The sequence below is a fragment of the Girardinichthys multiradiatus genome, chromosome Y (assembly GCF_021462225.1).
Source record: "Girardinichthys multiradiatus isolate DD_20200921_A chromosome Y, DD_fGirMul_XY1, whole genome shotgun sequence".
NCBI classification, from domain to species: domain Eukaryota; kingdom Metazoa; phylum Chordata; class Actinopteri; order Cyprinodontiformes; family Goodeidae; genus Girardinichthys; species Girardinichthys multiradiatus.
This window is the reverse complement of record NC_061818.1, coordinates 12,223,715-12,240,105: the sequence shown is the minus strand read 5'-3', so window position 1 is coordinate 12,240,105 and position 16,391 is coordinate 12,223,715. Positions and strand designations below refer to the sequence as shown.

Sequence of the window (16,391 nt, the reverse complement as noted above, 5' to 3'; positions counted from 1 at the left end):
CTCCACCCCAGTCTCCAGCCTTCCTCTGCCTCTAACATTTTTTCCCCCGGATTTCCCTGAATTTAGCTCCATCCATCTATAGGTCAACCAGCTTCCTTTTTTCTGTTTTCATCCCCACAGCATGAAGCTGCCATCACCATGATTCATGGTGTGTTCAGAGTGATGTCTGGTCTTCCTTTTTCTCCATAGTACTTTGCATGCAGGCTGAAACGTGACATATCGGTCTCATCCGATTAGAGCACTTTGTTGCACATGTCTGTTGTGTCCCCCTACATGACTTGTGGCACACTGCAATTGGGACTATTTATATGCCTTTCATTCAACAATAGCTTTCACCTTGCCACTCTTCGACAAAGGCCATATTTGTGAAAGCACAATCAAAAGTTAATTTGTCAATAGAGTTTCCCACCCGAGCTACGGCTCGAAGCAGCTCCTCCACAGCTAACTCTGGGTCTGGCTGCTTCCAGGCAAGGAGATTAATTATGTCCTTATCTGGCCTGACCATTTAGGTGGATGCCCATGCCTTGGTAGATTTTGAGTGATGACTAATAATGCTTTGTTGCAATTTTAATGTAGTATTTTCCGCACTATAAGGCGCACCGGATTATAAGGCGCACCTTCAATGAATGGTCTATTTTAGAACTGTTTTCATATATAGGGCGCACCGGATTATAAGGCGCATAGAATAGAAGCTACTGCAGTCAAACGTTTGACTGGGGTTGCGTTATGCATCCACTAGATGGAGCTGTGCTAAAGAGAATGTCAACAAAACAGTCAGATAAGTCAGTCAGTCAAACTTTATTAATACACTACAAACCAGCGTTCTGATAACTCCATTCACTCTCATGGTAAGGTCTCCTCTACATAGAATTCTATTGAATAGAACCAACCGCACGTTAGGAATGCATTGGAGTCTATGAAGTTGAAGTTGAAATCAAACGTTAGTTAAAACGTGAAAGGGAACTTTTCCCTGATTCAGTAAACACGTAAAAGAAACAGTTTGATGCACTAAATCAAACGTTAGTACTGTTAACCTTTCCTGTTTCTGTCCCCTGACCGTAGTCTGATGACACAGGGGAGACGCTTTCTCCAGGGCCGAAGTTACTAGTTTCCTCGGGGTTAACTCCCTCACTCATACGTTGCTGAGTTGAGCATGAAGAAACAGCATCAAAACACTGAGTTGTTGACGAGATTCGGGGTTCTTTTTAATGACTTTGCAGCACGTAAAAACACAGGGCTTACAGACTCATACACCGCTGCTCCGGTCGCCGTCTCTACCCACCCCACACACACAATAATACCGACGTCACTCCTTCACTCTTGATTCTCAGCTACGGCAGCACACAGCGCCACCTCTGTCCGGAGGAGTAATGTCAACATCTTCCATACACACACACGAAACATACACCCCACACACTGAGCTTCTAATCACATATAGTTCAGGCAATTCCTGCAACAGTACATTCAAACGTTATACACACACAAGTGGTGTTGGACTAGGAGTAAGCACAGTACAGGTGTTTACCACTATTACTTCGGCGACACCCCTGACTACGGTAGCCGTAATGCTGCAAGCGGTGCGGCTTTGTAGTTTACTAGTCGTACTGAAACATTTTGACAGAGCGCCGTGTACAACCAGTATGGATCAACCAATTAACCAATTGATCCATATATAAGGTGCTCCGGATTACAAGGCGCACTGTCATTTTTTTTTTAAATTAAAGGTTTTTAAGTGCGCCTTATAGTGCGGAAAATACGGTACATTAAAATTTAAATGACACACAGGTATACTTTACTTACCAATGAGGTTACTTCTATAGGCAAGTGGTTGCACTTGATATTATATTGGGGCATCAGAGTAAAAAGAGGCCTAAAACATCGACACTTTTAAAAGAAATGCTGAAAACGATGTGCCATTTTCCTTCTTCCTGAGGTTAAACTATACACACACTGACTATTTACAAAGTAGGTGATACTTTGTCTGATACCTCTTTATTTAAGAGGTATCAGAATAAACGGGGCTGAATACGTATGTACATCACATGTAGTTTTATTTCTAGTTTAAAAACATCTATGATCTTACTTCCACTTCACAGTTATAGTCATTCTATGCTGGGTTGGGTTATGGTATTAAAATCCAACAAACAGATTGAAGTTTGTGTTTGCAAGAAAAGAAAATGTGAAAAAGTATTTTAACACTTTTGCAAGGCGCTGTTTACTGGAATCTCAATGGCAAATATTATGGACCGTTATTGAATAATGGACCCTGAGGTCAGAAGACTTGGTAAACGTTGTGTCAACTGGATCAATGTTGAGTATTTTCTCTTAATCCATTATTTGAATCTCTGCAGCCAGGACCACAAAGGCAAATATAAAAAGCCATCTTATGCATTCAGTATTTTGATAAAACCGTCCTCTCAGTGAATGAGTTAACAGCTTGCATAATTTACCTTGGAATGTGTGTCTGCTGCCCGTTAATCATCCAAATCCCTCATATTCCAGATAAATTCTGTCGCCAAATCTCCTTTTGCTGTTTTACAACATGTAGCGTTGCTTTATGCACATGCGCTGCCCCCAAAGGATCCTGACAAAGGTGTCACATGAGTCAAGTCAAAGTGGTCCCGGACGTTTGGTGAGAACAAGGGTCTTGAAAGTCCCCGAGTGCACATCTGTCTGCCACTTCTGTGAGCACGCGGCGACCAGCGTCTGCTCCACTGATGGTGGAGCGGGTGGACATGAATGGTGTCTTTTGTGAAAGACTATCTTCTCACGAGGCCTCACCAAGCGGTAGCATGTTTGTGTTCTGTTGTGGAGTCCGAGGAATAAGTCAACATAAAGCCTCAATGAGAAACTCTCTGCAGCACACCTTCTTAATCTGCCTCTGTCAGGCACGTAGCAGCAGCTTCCATGACTGGTCCAGTGGGCCCTGCCTGCTTGGATTTAAACAAAGTTGTCGGCCAATGTACTCAAATGGTATGAATGAAAAACTAGTATTAATTTAGTCCCCTAAAACATGTCCAGTTTTTAATTAATCATATTTTTTGCTTTTCACGAGAATTAACCCTGTGCATTCAGGTGTTGCTGCGGTATCAGAAATGGTATTGAGAATTGAGTATTTTTTTTAGTATCTGTATCTGGTTTGAAATTTTGGTATTGTGAAAACACTATGAAAAGGTCATTTACTTTGTTCTAAATTACGTTACACTAACTTTACCTTAATTAGCGGCTAAGGGCTACCCAGTGCTTAAAAATCTCGTGTCTTAAATGTCAGTTTTTTTAAAGAGAGTTCCCAAACTTTTTCCCCCAATCAATTTAAAAGTGTTTTAAGTTTCTTCAACACAAATCTCGTCAGCCAGCTTGAGACGTCTTAAAAAGTTGACTCCGTCAACACAGCAGGGCATCTCAAAAACTACTTCCTCCCTTATTTCAAAGTAAGAGTCTCAAATAAAGACACAGGGTGTGAGGATTAAACAATTTAGCTTCATAGCTATCATAAACGCAAGCGAGCTAACCACTAGACTACCACTCCCCACTTCCTCATGATATTAGCATGAGAGTAGCATAGACTAACATCACAGGACAGTCACATGATGACGGTAACTGGATAAGTGTTAGAATGACAGACATCACTTTGACGAGAAATATCGTGAAGTTTTCATTTGGTGATGTCTTGTGGCATGGGATCGCTTTAAATCTCTAAAAATATTGCTTTACTGTGATGAAATAAAGGGAAACTGAAACAGAAAGGTCTGCAAATTAGCTTGAGCTCATGAAAAACAAACTAAAATGTCAAGCAAAGTCCAACGGACGGCGTAACTAATCCAAAATTATTTAGGAATGGTTTACAAGCACCAAAATGAAGCTTATGAAAACGCTGACTCATAGTACTGTGAGGTCCACACAAAGAAGCCTGCATTAATACAAGAGCCCCAGAATAATTATCTGTAGGTACTGCTACAGAGAAAATCTATTACTACTCTACAACTGGTCCCAGAAGAAGAATCGTACAGGAAGGTAATTCGTAATACAAACTAATTACACAGTTTGACCTACTCAACTTCACTTTAAGCTGCTTTTTTAAAGTTTATTAAAATATTTTGTCAGGAACATCAAAGTTGGTTGGTCATACATGCATTGTTTCACAGATTCTCCAGACTTTACACTGCAGCTTTAAATGCCCAGTGCTAACCGCGTTGTGGGTGACAACTTCCCAATATTATGAAACTTGGAATGTACCCGATCAGCAGAAAAAATAAAGCATTCTTCATAGGTGACTCTTTAAACATAAATAAAAAAATTTTCTCCTTGTAGTTTAGGTTGCATAACAACAGGAAACTGTCATGACGTACGTACATCATGAAGTTAGCAAACTTAGATTTCAGATTAATTAAACCCCCGGCTGCAAAATTGCCTCAAACCACCATCTAGTTATGATGGTGTTTGTAAACCATTAATGCCTGTTGATGCATATTCAACGTATACCAACACTTTACTGCGATCTAGCGGTCACAGTCATGCTAAATTTTGCCTAATTTGCATACAAAATACCCAAATTTATATCTATTTTATCTTTAGTCAAAATCTACTTAACTTACAGCAAATACAGATAACCTATTTTTCTGCTTAACTGTAAATAAATCATTAAGGTGACCTGCTTACTTATCTCAATTTATTTTTAGTATGTGGCACACATACTGTTCCCAGTAACAAGGAGGAACTTTCCAGCAGAGTGGTTAAATGAGTTTCAGTTTAGTGTTCCTTCATTAATGTTTCATAACTCGACATCTTACAAACCTCAAATCTCAGGATGAAGTGCTGGAAGTGAATGAGCGTCTTCTGGACCTGATCCATTACTACATCCCTAACTCCTTGGGATGAATCCAAACACAGATGTTGTGTAAATCACTTAGGATTTCCAGCGGATGATCAAACTGTGGTTATCAAAATGTCAACTGGGGTCTTTCTGCACTCTCTGATGAGTCGATGACATACTTTATAACCGCACTTAATACTACAACAATATTTCGGTAGGTCACAGGTAATGGCTGGTGTTGGGAGACAGGGAACGGAAAGGGCCCCAATGTGTAATGGAATGGTCTTTCAGACACGACAGTAATGGACATAGAAGATTAAAAATGATTATGGCAGCAGGATTGAGTAGGATAAGAGGTCCATTCTGTAATGTAGATGATTATTTCCCTTTACTGATGCCGGTGATTACGACGGTGCTCAGAAAGAGAGAAAAAGAGCAACAAGAGTCTGCAGTTTGTTGGACAAGTTCACGTTTTTCAGACATGACTGAAGGTGAATCCTGTGTCCTTTATTGGCTGTAGCAGCAGGGTACCATAGATTTAACTAAAACCTTTTAAAATACAACAGTTTGCACAACAAACCATGGTCATTGGTTTGAATGGTTCTTGTTTTGTAGATGTAATTAATCAAAAGGGTTACCAATTGAAAAACATTCCAGAGATATGAAGGAAATCTTTCTGTAATCTAGTTTTGTAGGTCAGAGTAAACCACAACTCTCCCTTTTGGCTCATATCAGGCTTGTCCGTCAGAAACTGAATTTCTGTTTCCATCTCACACCCCCCAGCAGCTATCATCATATTCTGTGTAATGTTGTAACAAGCAGTCTAATAATCCCACTGTCCAAGCGAATCACCGTCAGAGACATAAATATCAAAATAGGAGGTTCGCAGTGAGTTTCAAAGTATTCATTTCCCTGGAACCTTTTTTGCATTTTGTCACATTAAAACCAGAAACTTCCAGGTAACTTCTTAGGATTTTATATGATATACCAACACACAACAAATAATGCATGGTGAGAATAGAAAGGAAAATAATACTTGGTTTTCAAAATATTGGTGCTGCAATTGTATTCACCCCTCTTTAACTCTCACCCTAGATACAATCCAAAGGGTAGCCATTGCCTTCAGATGATGCCTGATTAGTAACAGAGAACAAACAGCACCTGGAAAACCAAGGACCACAGCAGATAGGTCAGAGAGAAAGCTGTGGAGATGCTTAAACATCTCATGGAGCACTGTTCAAACCAGGGGTGCCAAACACCAGTACTCCAGAGCTACTATCCTGAACTTTTGGATGAATCCCACCTCCAACAGCCCTGAATCAAACGCTGATTACCAGGCCCCTGTAGACCTGAAGGACATGCTGATTAGGGAAATCTGTCATTTGATTAGGGAGGGCTGTAGCAGGGACTGGACTCTTGAGGACTGGACTTCAGGTTAGGGCACCCCTGACCCAAACTGTCAGGTCAGGCAAGGAGAGTATTAATTGGAGAAATAGAAAAGATGCCTACCCAGAATTGGTTGTCAGGACAACTATTAGTTGTGCAATCCACAAATCTGGACTTGGAGTGAAATAAGTAAAGTTGTTGTTGAAAGAAGTCCCATATGCAGTTTGCTAAATCGGTGGAAGACGATGCTCTAGTCACATTGGAGGAAACTGGAACCTTTTGACCTATATGGAGAGTGCTATGTGGAAAACTAAAAATACCCACCAGCCTAAACAAACCATCCTCAATGTGAAATACGGTGGCCGCTGTTGGGATGTTTTTCTTCAACAGGGACAGAGAAGCTGGGCCGAGCCAATGGGAAGATGGAATAAATCAGACAAATGGCCCTAAGCATATAGCCAGAGCTAAACTGGAATGGTTTCGATGAAAATATATTTATGTGCTAGATGGTCAAGTCAAAGTCCAGAACTAAATCCAACTGGGAAATTGATGCAGGACGTGAAAAATCGATGACCACAGGCGCTGTCCATCTGATCTGACTGTGCATGAGCTAAGGTTTTAGCTTGTACATATGCAAAGCTGGTAGAGACAGACCCACAAAGACTTACAGCTGTAATATAACATAAGGTGATTCTAGAAAGTACTGTCTCAAAGAGCCTAAATAGAGATGAATGCCACAGTTTTCTGGTTTTTATTTGTGAAAAATGTTAAAAGCCTTGGATCACTTTTCTTCTGCTTTAAAGTGATGCACCACCGAGTGTTGGTCTATCACCTACAATCTCAGTTTGTGGTAGTAACATGACAAAATGTGAAACAGTTTAAGGGGAATGACTACAGGGGTTGGACAATGAAACTGAAACACCTGGTTTTAGACCACAATAATTTATTAGTATGGTGTAGGGCCTCCTTTTGAGCAAAACTGTGCTCTTACCCTGCTAATTGAACCTTCACACTCTGCTCTTACTGGTGCAATGTGCAATCAATGAAGACTGGCTACCAGGCTGGTCCAATTTAGCCATGAAACCTCCCACACTAAAATGACAGGTGTTTCAGTTTCATTGTCCAACCCCTGTACTTTGCAAGGCACTGTAAGTGACATTGTGAAGAGCTTCCTCATCCCTGTTCTAACCTGCAACTGTCCCTTTCTCTTCAATCTACAATAACAGATTGTTATCACTGTTATCATCCTGTCTCTCTTTTATGGCCTCATGACTGTTGGGACAGGAAGTGTCGAGGGCGGCATCATGGTCCAGTGCACTTCAGTTCCCATAAAGGCTCACTTCTGCACTCTTCTCAACCCCAAACTACCTCTGAAGCATAACACATGGCCTCTAAGTGGTGGCTGAGTAGCTCATCTTAATGTCCCAAGTTACCACAATGAGCTCACAGGCAAGGTTTCCCTCTTTTGTCTCAGTGAATGGGTGACATGGTAATCTTTACCTGGCCTACCTCACCAGTGACTGCAGCCTTCAAAGTAACCATAACCAACATACATTTTCAACACATGCCTTTTGACCAAGTACTGTTTAAAAAAAGAGGGAGGTTACATTTTACATGGCTGCCTTGCGACATAATCCAGGTGTGTTCAGATCAGAAACTGAACCACGGTGTGAAACAACAATGGGGGGCTTTCAAATACAAAACATTACTTAAAACACTTCTTTCAATGAGAATTAGAAAATCCAACTAAACAAAGTCCTCAGCCAACAGTTTCAATGGGAAGGACACCGAATACTTTGAGGAACGACACACATGGACAAAATTGTTGTTGCCCCTCGGTTAATGAAAGAAAAACCCACAATGGTCACAGAAATAACTTGAATCTGACAAAGGTAATAATGAATAAAAATTCTATGAAACTGAACAAATGAACGTCAGACATTTCTTTTCAAACATGCTTCAACAGAATTATTAAAAAAAATAAACTCATGAAACAGGCCTGGACAAAAATGATGGTACCCATAGCTTAATATTTTGTTGCACAACCTTTTGAGGCAACCACTGCAGTCAAACGATTCCTATAACTGTCAATGAGACTCCTGCACCTCTCAGCAGGTATTTTGGCCCACTCCTCATGAGCAAACTGCTCCAGTTGGCCCAGGTTTGAAGGATGCCTTTTCAAGACGGCATGTTTCAGCTCCTTCCAAAGATGCTCCATAGGATTTAGGTCAGGGCTCATAGAAGGCCACTTCAGAATAGTCCAATGTTTTCCTCTTAGCCATTCTAGGGTGTTTTTAGATGTGTGTTTTGGGTCATTATCCTGTTGCAAGACCCATGACCTGCGACTGAGACCAATCTTTCTAACACTGGGCAGCACATTTCTCTCTAGAATCCCTTGATAGTCTTGAGATTTCATTATACCCTGCACAGATTCAAGACACCCTGTGCCAGATGTAGCAAAGCAGCCCCAGAACATAACAGAGCCTCCTCCATGTTTCACAGTAGGAACAATGTTCTTTTCTTCATATGCTTCATTTTTCCATCTGTGAACATAGAGCTGATGTGCCTTGCCAAAAAGTTCAATTTTTGTCTCATCTGTCCATAGGACATTCTCCCAGAAGCTTCGTGGGTTGTCAACATGTAGTTTGGCAAATTCCAGTCTGGCTTTTTTATGATTTGTTTTCAACAATGGTCTCCTTGGTCGTCTCCCATTAAGTCCACTTTGCCTCAAACAACGTTGAATGGTGTGATCTGACACTGATGTTCCTTGAGCTTGAAGTTCACCTTTAATCTCTTTAGAAGTTTTTCTGGGCTCTTTTGTTACTGTTCGTATTATCCGTCTCTTTGTTTTGTCATCAATTTTCCTCCTGCGGCCACGTCCAGGGAGGTTGGCTACAGTCCCATGGATCGTAAATGTCTGAATAATATGTGCAACTGTAGTCACAGGAACATCAAGCTGCTTGGAGGTGATCTTATAACCTTTACCTTTAACATGCTTGTCTATCATTTTCTTTCTAATCTTCTGAGACAACTGATTCCTTGGCTTCCTCTGGTCCATGTTGAGTGTGGTACACACCATGTCACCAAACAGTACAGTGACTACCTGTAGCCCTATATATAGGCCCACTGACTGATTACAAGAATGTAGACACGTGTGATGCTAATTAATGGACACCTTGATTTAACAGGTCCCTTTGGCTACATTATTTTCAGGGGTACCATCATTTTTGTCCAGCCCTGTTTCATGAGTTTATTTTTTTAAATAATTCTGTTGAAGCATGTTTGAAAAGCAATGTCTGAATTACATTTGTTCATTTTCATAGAATTTTTATTCATTATTACCTTTGTCAGATTCAAGTTATTTATGTGACTATTGTGGGTTTTTCCTTCATTAACCAACAATTTTGAACAATTTTGTTCACGTGTGTAGATGGTTTCGCTGTCAGGTCAGCCAAATCATGGTCAATGAAAAAAGAAAAATGCATCGACACTAACAATACTGTTATTTATTTAATTTATCATCTATAGGTTCTAAATACATTTATATAATATAATATATATAGTATATTTTATCATTAATAAACTTCTGTTTTCTTCAGGCCAAATGTGAACAGCTACATGGCTTCCTTGCTTTGTGCTTTTCTATTTCTGAGTAATAACATCAAAAATAGAAGCGGGAGAGAAAATGCAGCTCCATAATTGTCAATATAATCTCTTAGAAATGGGCAACAAACATCAAAATATAAATAAACATAAGTAACCAACATGCAGTTTTTTGCCAAAGTATTTAAAACCCCCTGACCTTTATTGACATTTTGTCATGTGGCAACCACAAACTCTTATAGGATGTATTCTTATTAGGATGTTATGCCGTAGATCAATCCAGCCAAGCTCGGTCAGATGTGATGGGAGACGTATGTAAACATCAGTTTTCTAATGGATTTAGACCTGGACCATCCTAAATGGAATACGCTTTGATGTAAGCCCTTCTATTGTAGCTCTGCTTTATGTTTAGGGTCTTTGTGCTGCTGAAAAGAGAAGCTCTGCCTCACTCTCAAGTTTTCTGCAGCTTGTATCAGCTCTTCTTCCTGGATTGCCATCCTTCCATCTTCCCATTAACAGCTTCTCTGTCTCTGATGAAGACTTGGGTCACCATGGGGATGGTGGGTTCAGGATGATATACAGTCCTGGTTTTTCTGCCAAACAGAATTTTCCACATAGGCCAAAAAGTTAACTTTTGATGCCATCTGACCAGAGCACTTTCTCCCACATGTCTGCAGTGTCCCCTACATGGCTTGTGGCAAGGTACAGACAATACACCGCATGGTTCTCTTCTTGTTACTCTTCTATTAAGGACAGATGTTGGTCTAACACATGAAACCCGATTAATGCACATTGCAGTTTGTTGCTGTAATGAGTCAAAATGTGAAAAAGTTTAAAAAGGTATCGATTGTTTTGCAAAATACTGTAACCAACTGAATCAGAATTAGCTTTATTCGCTACGTTTGCGCATACAAAAAAGGAATTTGACTTAGGTTCCCCTTTTACTCTCAATGAAGACATTTTAAATATTTTACAGGGAAATAAAAGTAATTTTTTTTTAAAGTTGAATTAATGCAAATATGCATGGTATCTGAATGTTAAGTGTTTATCAGAGAGACAGTCTGGGAAAAAAACTGTCTCTGTGGAGGCTGTTTTTTGCAAATAGAGCTCTTTAGCGTGGACCTGAAGGTAAAAGTTTGCTTCCAGGATGTGCAGGTTCTGCAGAGCTTTTAGTTGCCCTTCTCCTGACCCTACACCTTTACAAGTCCTTCATGAAGAGAATTTCAGCCCTAATGATCCTCTTGGTTGTAGTTCAGCAGTGTCTTTATGTTATTTGTTTCTTCTTCCATATTTCAGCTTTGCATCAGTGAGAAGTAATCCCCTGAGGGGATGCTTGATGTAACAGCTGGTGTCTGGACTGGTCAGCTGAACAAAACTGGGCCTGATGAATGGAGTCATTTAACTAAACGCAATGAGACCTGGGTTCACTGTGAATGCTGGACAGGAGAGAGAGAGCGAGAAAAAGAAAGAAAGAAACAAACAAACAAACAAACAAAGATGTCCCACACATGCATGAAAGCTGCAGTTCCAGCAGTCAGAAGCTCCTCACTCTGTGAGACAGACAGATTTGTGCATCTACATGGTAATCCTGGACTTGGCCAGGAGGCAGTGGGTGGGATGTTTGAGCGTGAGCATGGGAGGGCGACTGCAACCCCTAATGCTGAGATGGAGTGAAGTCCAGTCTTTTAATCCTATTATCCATAGCTGTGGTAGCTGGAGACAGCAGCATGTATATTCTAACACACGTGACCTGAGGCCATCAGCCCGCCCAGGTTGCCTCCACTGTGAGGATCAATAAAAAAGTCATTTGGAGTCTCTGCTTCTTAAAACACACAGAGAAGAGGCATCAGCAACTCGTCTAACTTGCCTCTTCCAGACATTAACTGCAGGAAAACAACAGGAATAAAGAATTCATGAGAGGACGGCCGTGGAGAATAGGGCTTCCTCAAAGTGTGTGTGGAATCAGATCAGAGCCTGCATCCTCAGCGGCAGCCCTGATTTACTTCCCTTACAGCCGAGGCCGGCCAAAACATAAACAGGCTCCGAATCGATAGACCCGGGAGTGCTGACAAGATGGCAGAGATACCCGGGCACTCCAGCTGTGTTTTACACTGATAGTCTCAGGTATAGTGGGTTTTTAACAGATGGAGAGGGGGATGGAAGGAAAAGGAAGAGAACTGGGTCATTTCAGTAATTTTCCTTCAAACGAACAATAGTCACGACCTGCAGGAAGACGGGACTGGACATCAATTCAGCCTTGGCAATGCGTCGAGGGAAAAAAAGTGGAAGAGGGCACAATTGAGCAGGTGCAATCATCACAAGGAGGTGTTGAGGGCCAGTCTGACAGCTACAGCCTATCATCATTACAACAGTGGCCCCTTGATCCCAATCAGCCCATCTGCAGAGATGATAACTGAGGGAGGCTAAATTTATCATTTCAAGCACAAAACAGTTCAATTTAAGCTCAAGCTACCAACAAATATTTTTATATAGGTTCACTCCTCAAGAAAAGCTAAGAAATCTATTTCTCCACCCATTATCCTGCATGGTTTAGCTGTTTGTCTGCTCTAACATACCTGATTGAAAGGAATGATTTACCTAAACAGCATGCCGCTAATTTCTGCAACTTAAACTGGAAGTGTTGAAGCAGGGCACATCTAAAACTTGGAGGACGGTGTTGACGTTGGTGGAAACCACCAAACAATAAACTCATATATGGTACAAGAAGGAAAGGTTTGAATAATAAATGGGGACAAGACAGGTACAAAAATAGGTCCCAGAAATCTAGAGAAATTAATTGGGGAAGTGAAATCAGTCTCACAATGCCTTGCGGCACTATTAATTAAACCTTTCCCCATCTTGTCACACTACAACCACAAACTTCAATACATTGTACCGGGATTTTATGAGGATATGACTCCTGCAGCCCAGCTTTGAACATCTAAGGACTGAAACTGTTGCAACGCCATGCAGTAGGGATGTAAAGTTCTCCCACCTGAGCTGTGGATCTTTGCAGCTCCTGAAGATGCCACAGGTCTCTTAAGGTCTTCTTTGAAAAAATGCTCTCCTTGCTGTGCAAAACGTTTTAGGTCTTGTCACAGATTCTCAAGTGGACTTAGTTCTGCACTTTGACTGCGCCATTCTAATACAAGAATCTGCCTTTGTCTAAGCCCATTTTATTGCCGCTTTATCCGTCTTGTTGGAAGGTGAACCTCGTCCCGTCTCAAGACTTTTGCAGCCTCAAACAGGTTGTCTTTCCTTTGCAGCATGACGCTGTCACCACCATGCTTTAGCAGGTGGTTTAGCGGTGTTAGTTTTCCATCACACTTCGTGTTTTGGATGTAGTCCGAAAAGTTTAATTTCTGTGTTGGTAGTTGGCAATTGGTTGAGTTTTTTTTTAGGGATTTCAAAATAAAGGGGTTATGAATACAAATGCATGGCACATTTCTCCTGTTTCTAATTGCATTAAATGTTGAAAACAATGCATCATTTTCCTTCCCTTCCACATTTTTTCACTTTTTGTTGCTCTATCATATCCCCATAAAATACAGAAAAGACACTTGTGGTTTTAACATTAAAACCATGGTTCAAAGGGTACGCATGTATTTGTGAAACACTGTAAATCTATTAATCTTTGCTTTACAGGGACACGGAAAATTAATTGAGTTTAGTGCCCAGCTGATAACATTCACACTCTGTATGGTCAGTGGAATGATATTGCAGTCAGTTTTTTTAATAGTCGCTGTAAGCTAAAACATTTCCTGCTCGGTAGAAAATGATAATCAGTGCATTTTAGGACTTGAAGGCTCACTGCAGCCCACATCAGCATGTTAATGTTCATCCACATGCCCACATATGCAGTGCAGCTTTCCAGGAAACAATGCAAGCACCTTCTCCATTCAGGGAAGAATTGATCTGTCACTCAAACTGATCCCTGACCAGTCAGAGCTGGGAACCTATTTGACAGCTCCCTTTATCTTCATATCCAGCATCTTCACACTGGCTTCTTGGTGGTTTGAAATATTACAATGTGAAGGGTGAAAAACCAAACACATACAGATAGAAACAGGAAATATGAAACATGGTTTGTGGTTGTAAAACTTGCCGTCTCACAGCAATCACAGGCAGCTACAGTTCAAGTCAAGAAGGACTATTAGACAAACTAAGCTCATCACAGAGCTCGGTAAAACATCTCGCTGCCTTTAATTTTTTAACATTCACCTCCTCCTATGCCTCCTGAGCTGATCTGACACCAGGGTAACTGGAAGCTCTAACTTAGACACCACCAGAAGTCACACGACTCCACCTGTGGACAAGCACTGTGCCTCAGATGGGAAAATCCAATTGGGCAAATCTGATCTCTCCTGAGAAGGTTGGTAGTGACAGTTTTTGTCTGCCCAACACATTTGCTGGTGCAGAAGTGCTGAGGAGTCACAATCATAATGTGAGCTCAGCGGTTTTCCCCCTGAAATTTCCTCATTTAAAGACTTTTCTAGCACTGGCTGTTTATATGTATATGCTAATGACATTGCAATACTAAATGCATTTATATTTAGCCCCCTTTTACTGTAACGCCCTAAATAAAATCAATGCCTGTAGAAATCATCCTAAAAGTATTAAAAATGCTGTTCTGTAAAGGCATTAAAGGTTTGTTAAGACAACATTTGTGAACAAACAGCATCATGAAGACCAAGGAACACAGCAGACAAGTCAGGGTGAACATTATAAAGACATTCAAAGCAGGGTTAGGTTTTAAGATCCCAAGCTTTGATCATCTCACAGAAATCCATCATCTAAAAATGGAAAGAGTATGGTACAACTGCAAATCTTGCAAGACTTGGCCGTCCACCTAAGCTGACAGGCCAAGCAAGAAGAGCCTTTTTAAGAAATGGAGTCAAGACACCCAAGGTGCCTCTAGAGGAGCTGCAGAGATCCACAGCTGCAGTGGGAGACTCTATGGACAGGATAATTATTAGTCGTGAACTTCACAAATTTGTCCTGCATAGAAGAATGGCAAATAGAAAGGCACAGTTGAAAGAAATCCCATAAGAAGGCAAGCTTGCCGCCTGCCAAAAAGCCATGTAGGGCTGTGCTTCGAAATCCGAGTCCTCAGGGCTCACAGTTCTTCAAGTTTTATTTGGGTTTCTATTACAGCTCACCTGATTTAAACAATTGCATTACCTCCTCACCATGCCACTAAATCCTTCAGAAGGCTGTCAATACTCCATACATTTAAGTCAAGTGTGTGACGGAAGGGAAACACCTAAAACATGCAGGACAATGAGCCCCGAGAAACATGGTTGAGAAACCCTGTACGGGACACAGCAAATGTGGAAGAAGGTTGAAGAAATTGAACATTTTGGCCCAGGATGGAAACACTATGTGTGGTGGAAAACTACTACTACTGAAGCATGGTGGTGGCAGAATAATGCTACAGGGACACTTTTCTACTGCAGGGCCAGGGAAGCTGGTTTGAGTTGTTAGAAAGATGGATGGAGTTAAATACAGGGCAATCCTGGAAGAAAACCTTAGAGGTTCAAATCACCCCAAAAAAATAACATCTCCACAGCGAAACATGGTGGTAGCAGAATCATGGTGTGGGATGTATATCTCCGGCAGGGACAGGAAAATCAGCCAGAGTTGATGGTAAGATGGATAGAGATGAACCCTTAAAGAAATCTACGGTTGCAAAAAGCTGGGGCGAAGGTTCACCTTCCAGCAGGACAACAACTCTAAACATGCAACAAGAGCTACAGTGAAATGGTTAAGATCAAAGCATAATCATCTGTGTTTGGAAACCCCTAGATTATTTTCATTTCACATAAAAACACTGAAAATGTGAGAACAGTTCAAAGAGTATGAACACTTTTGAAAGGCACTTTACAATGCTAAAATACAAAACTTTAACTCATTGGATTCTCACATAAGAACAGCAGCTTCAGAATACCATAAAAAGTTGCAAAACTAACCTGTAGCTCGTTGTTATTGGCCATCATGCGCTCCAGCTATTATATGACTTTAATGATCTTTAGCGCAGGTCACGGCCGTCGGGTCATAGTAGATATTTCCGCTTAAGTCCGTCAGATCTCCTTATTCTTACGATATTATTATGACAAAATAGCTGAAATAACCTGCCAGTCTCGACACGTGTTTAGATCCTAAACGTCTCAAACGCAGCGGCAGATTTAGCAGAGGGGGCGAAGGCACCATCACCTCCAAGCGCCAGGATGTCAACTCTTGGACGGGGGGGTCTGCATCACGCAGTGCGGGGCGTTCGGGAATGTAGAAAGCGAGGGCTGCCTTCGGGGCTTCCTGCTCATCGTCGGAGAGGACAGGAGCCGGACCGCCGCCGGGACTCACCGGGGCTCTCCGCGTTGCGGCTACCCGAAGCCATGTTCTCCCTCCCGTAGACGGTGCGCGACAACTCGGATCTACGGTGAGCTGGGAGCCGGTGATGCTGCTAGGGAGTAAAGACAAGGGGGAGGGGTCAAATATGCAAGTAGCCCTTCCGGATTGGACCTTCAGCATAAAAGTCGCATGATTGGTGAGCTGTCAAATACAGTAGGGTGACACGATTAAGTCAATTGTT

The 16,391-nt window shown here is 41.4% G+C and overlaps 1 protein-coding gene across 1 annotated transcript in view; it reads right to left on the bottom strand.

Annotated features, from left to right (window-relative positions):
- The window catches only part of LOC124863712 (serine/threonine-protein kinase N2-like), a 59,291-nt gene extending 43,121 nt beyond the window's left edge, over positions 1-16,170 (bottom strand). Inside the window, exon 1 of the mRNA XM_047358163.1 lies at positions 15,772-16,170. Coding sequence (XP_047214119.1) covers positions 15,772-15,798 — 27 coding nt within the window. The 5' untranslated portion in view covers positions 15,799-16,170. The remainder of the gene's footprint in view (positions 1-15,771) is intronic.
- Positions 16,171-16,391: the final 221 nt, after the last annotated feature.